This window comes from Oncorhynchus tshawytscha, linkage group LG18 (assembly GCF_018296145.1).
Source record: "Oncorhynchus tshawytscha isolate Ot180627B linkage group LG18, Otsh_v2.0, whole genome shotgun sequence".
In the NCBI taxonomy this organism is placed as follows: domain Eukaryota; kingdom Metazoa; phylum Chordata; class Actinopteri; order Salmoniformes; family Salmonidae; genus Oncorhynchus; species Oncorhynchus tshawytscha.
In genome coordinates this window covers 42248548-42252702 of record NC_056446.1, presented here as the reverse complement: position 1 = coordinate 42252702, position 4155 = coordinate 42248548, and the positions used below count along the sequence as shown (strand labels likewise).

Here is a 4155-nt window from a genome sequence, read left to right as displayed (position 1 = left end):
ATTCCCTACGGATTCGGGAAGATTCCCTTCGATTCCGGAAGATTCCCTTCGGATTCTGGGAATCCTCTAACCCGGGATTTCTTGAAAAGCTGGGAATTAGCAACCATAATACTGGTGGATGATACCATTTGAGATCAAAGATCAATGAACGAGGAAGACCAGTCTAAATACGCCTCCACGAGGCCTCGTCATTGAGATTCTCCAAACGTACATGCAATTGAAGGTTTTGATGAAGTTTTAATAATGTAGAAACAACAAACAACAAAATGCTTTGTGACAATTTGAACGACAAAAAAAACTAAAGTGTCAAAGACGTTTGAGTAGGAAGACATTGACAATGTCCCCCTCTTCTCTCCCTTTACAGCCGACAGCTGGCCAATGAACTTTGACGACTCTAACGCGCGGAACGACTGGGGCTGGAACACGACTACGACCTCCCGGAGCTCGTCCAGACCATGCTCAACTACATCGGCTCAGACTCGCGCATCGCAAAGGCTAACTGAGGGGAAAGAGGTGGCGTGATGCTGGCTGATGTGATGCTGGCTGACGTGATGCTGGGTGGGGTGCTGGGGCAGTGTTTCTTTGTACATACTGTAAAGACTGTTGTTTTATAGGAGGGAGACACGTGGTGTGTAAATAGTCGTTTTCTCAGTCATTTGGAAGGGCTCTCAATCTGTCTGTGTTTGTCTCGGGGTCTGTCTGTGTTTGTCTCGGGGTCTGTCTGTGTTTGTCTGTGTTTGTCTCGGGGTCTGTCTGTGTTTGTCTCGGGGTCTGTCTGTGTTTGTCTCGGGGTCTGTCTGTCTCGGGTCTGTCTGTGTCTGTCTCGGGGTCTGTCTGTCTCGGGGTCGGTCTGTCTGTCTGTCTGTCTCGGTCTGTCTCGGGGTCTGTCTGTCTGTCTCGGTCTGTCTGTCTCGGGGTCTGTCTGTCTGTCTCGGTCTGTCTGTCTCGGGGTCTGTCTGTCTGTCTCGGGGTCGGTCTGTCTCTGTATCTGTCTGTCTGTCTGTCTGTCTGTCTGTCTGTCTGTCTGTTTGAACTAGAACGTGGTCGCAGCGGGCCGATTCCCCTCCCTCCCTCTCAGGAAGGAGGAGAGGTTGGAACACAGGGTCTGAGAACATGTTGAGATAATACATCGGAGGGTTGACTCCGTGGGGTTGCCTCCGTGGGGTTGCCTCCGTGGGGTTGCCTCCGTAGGGTTGCCTCCGTGGGGTTGCCTCCGTGGGGTTGCCTCCGTGGGGTTGCCTCCGTGGGGTTGCCTCCGTGGGGTTGTTGCCTCCGTGGGGTTGCCTCCGTGGGGTTGCCTCCGTGGGGTTGCCTCCGTGGGGTTGCCTCCGTGGGGTTGACTCCGTGGGGTTGACTCCGTGGGGTTGACTCCGTGGGGTTGACTCCGTGGGGTTGCCTCCGTGGGGTTGACTCCGTGGGGTTGACTCCGTGGGGTTGACTCCGTAGGGTTGACTCCGTAGGGTTGACTCCGTAGGGTTGACTCCGTAGGGTTGACTCCGTAGGGGCTGACTCCGCAGGGTTGCCTCTGTAGGGTTGCCTCCGTAGGGTTGACTCCGTGGGGTTGACTCCGTGGGGTTGACTCCGTGGGGTTGACTCCGTAGGGTTGACTCGCGTGGGGTTGCCTCCGTGGGGTTGACTCCGTGGGGTTGACTCCGTAGGGTTGACTCGCGTGGGGTTGCCTCCGTGGGGTTGACTCCGTGGGGTTGACTCCGTGGGGTTGACTCCGTGGGGTTGACTCCGTGGGGTTGCCTCCGTGGGGTTGCCTCCGTGGGGTTGACTCCGTGGGGTTGACTCCGTAGGGTTGACTCCGTAGGGTTGACTCCGTAGGGGTTGACTCCGTAGGGTTGACTCCGTGGGGTTGACTCCGTAGGGTTGACTCCGTAGGGTTGACTCCGTAGGGTTGACTCCGTAGGGTTGACTCCGTAGGGTTGACTCCGTGGGGTTGACTCCGTAGGGGTTGACTCCGTAGGGTTGACTCCGTAGGGTTGACTCCGTAGGGTTGACTCCGTAGGGTTGCCTCCGTAGGGTTGACTCCGTGGGGTTGCCTCCGTGGGGTTGACTCCGTGGGGTTGCCTCCGTGGGGTTGCCTCCGTGGGGTTGACTCCGTGGGGTTGACTCCGTGGGGTTGACTCCGTGGGGTTGACTCCGTGGGGTTGCCTCCGTGGGGTTGACTCCGTGGGGTTGACTCCGTGGGGTTGCCTCCGTGGGGTTGACTCCGTGGGGTTGCCTCCGTGGGGTTGACTCCGTGGGGTTGACTCCGTGGGGTTGACTCCGTGGGGTTGCCTCCGTGGGGTTGACTCCGTGGGGTTGCCTCCGTGGGGTTGACTCCGTGGGGTTGACTCCGTGGGGTTGACTCCGTGGGGTTGCCTCCGTGGGGTTGACTCCGTGGGGTTGACTCCGTGGGGTTGACTCCGTGGGGTTGACTCCGTGGGGTTGACTCCGTAGGGTTGACTCCGTAGGGTTGACTCCGTGGGGTTGACTCCGTAGGGTTGACTCCGTGGGGTTGACTCCGTGGGGTTGACTCCGTGGGGTTGACTCCGTAGGGTTGACTCCGTAGGTTGACTCCGTGGGGTTGACTCCGTAGGGTTGACTCCGTGGGGTTGACTCCGTGGGGTTGACTCCGTGGGGTTGACTCCGTAGGGTTGACTCCGTGGGGTTGACTCCGTAGGGTTGACTCCGTGGGGTTGACTCCGTAGGTTGACTCCGTAGGGTTGACTCCGTAGGGTTGACTCCGTAGGGTTGACTCCGTGGGGTTGACTCCGTGGGGTTGACTCCGTGGGGTTGACTCCGTGGGGTTGACTCCGTAGGGTTGACTCCGTAGGGTTGACTCCGTAGGGTTGACTCCGTAGGGTTGACTCCGTGGGGTTGACTCCGTGGGGTTGACTCCGTAGGGTTGACTCCGTAGGGTTGACTCCGTAGGGTTGACTCCGTAGGGTTGACTCCGTAGGGTTGCCTCCGTAGGGTTGACTCCGTGGGGTTGCCTCCGTGGGGTTGACTCCGTGGGGTTGCCTCCGTGGGGTTGCCTCCGTGGGGTTGACTCCGTGGGGTTGACTCCGTGGGGTTGACTCCGTGGGGTTGCCTCCGTGGGGTTGACTCCGTGGGGTTGACTCCGTGGGGTTGACTCCGTAGGGTTGACTCCGTAGGGTTGACTCCGTGGGGTTGACTCCGTAGGGTTGACTCCGTAGGGTTGACTCCGTAGGGTTGACTCCGAGGGTTGACTCCGCAGGTTGACTCCGTAGGGTTGACTCCGTAGGGCTGACTCCGTAGGGTTGCCTCCGTAGGGTTGACTCCGTAGGGTTGACTCCGTAGGGTTGACTCCGTAGGGTTGACTCCGTAGGGTTGACTCCGTAGGGTTGACTCCGTAGGGTTGCCTCCGTGGGGTTGCCTCCGTGGGGTTGCCTCCGTGGGGCTGACTCCGTGGGGTTGCCTCCGTGGGGTTGACTCCGTGGGGTTGACTCCGTAGGGTTGACTCCGTAGGGTTGCCTCCGTGGGGTTGCCTCCGTGGGGTTGCCTCCGTGGGGTTGACTCCGTGGGGTTGCCTCCGTGGGGTTGCCTCCGTGGGGTTGACTCCGTGGGGTTGCCTCCGTGGGGTTGCCTCCGTGGGGTTGCCTCCGTGGGGTTGACTCCGTGGGGTTGCCTCCGTGGGGTTGACTCCGTAGGGTTGACTCCGTAGGGTTGACTCCGTAGGGTTGACTCCGTAGGGTTGACTCCGTAGGGTTGACTCCGTAGGGTTGACTCCGTGGCTATAAATCGTGATTTAACATTATAACAGGCAAACAAACAGCAAAAAGAATTGGTCAATGGTCATTTGTCATTGGTCATTGGTCATTGGTCATTTGTCATTGGTCATTGGTCATTGGTCATTGGTCATTGGTCATTGGTCATTGGTCAATGGTCATTGGTCATTGGTCATTGGTCATTGGTCATTGGTCATTGGTCATTGGTCAATGGTCATTGGTCATTGGTCATTGGTCATTGGTCAATTGGTCATTGGTCAATCTAAAGCGCTTGAATCCTTCTTCTCTCTGTGGGAGAGCTGATGTTATAAAGGTCACCTTCTATGTATGTAAAGCTATTGCAAAGGGTTTCGCTGTTTGTAGAAGTATTTAGCCAAAAGCTGAGAATTCAGGTTTCAAAGGTCCTACATTTATAGTC

The 4155-nt window shown here is 57.5% G+C and overlaps 1 protein-coding gene across 1 annotated transcript in view; it reads left to right on the top strand.

Annotated features, from left to right (window-relative positions):
* The window catches only part of LOC112238405 (L-threonine 3-dehydrogenase, mitochondrial-like), a 17277-nt gene extending 16500 nt beyond the window's left edge, over nt 1–777 (top strand). Inside the window, 2 exon segments of the mRNA XM_042301109.1 lie at nt 365–418; nt 421–777. Of these exon segments, the coding sequence (XP_042157043.1) occupies nt 365–418; nt 421–503 (137 nt within the window). The 3' untranslated portion in view covers nt 504–777.
* The last annotated feature ends 3378 nt before the right edge of the window (nt 778–4155 follow it).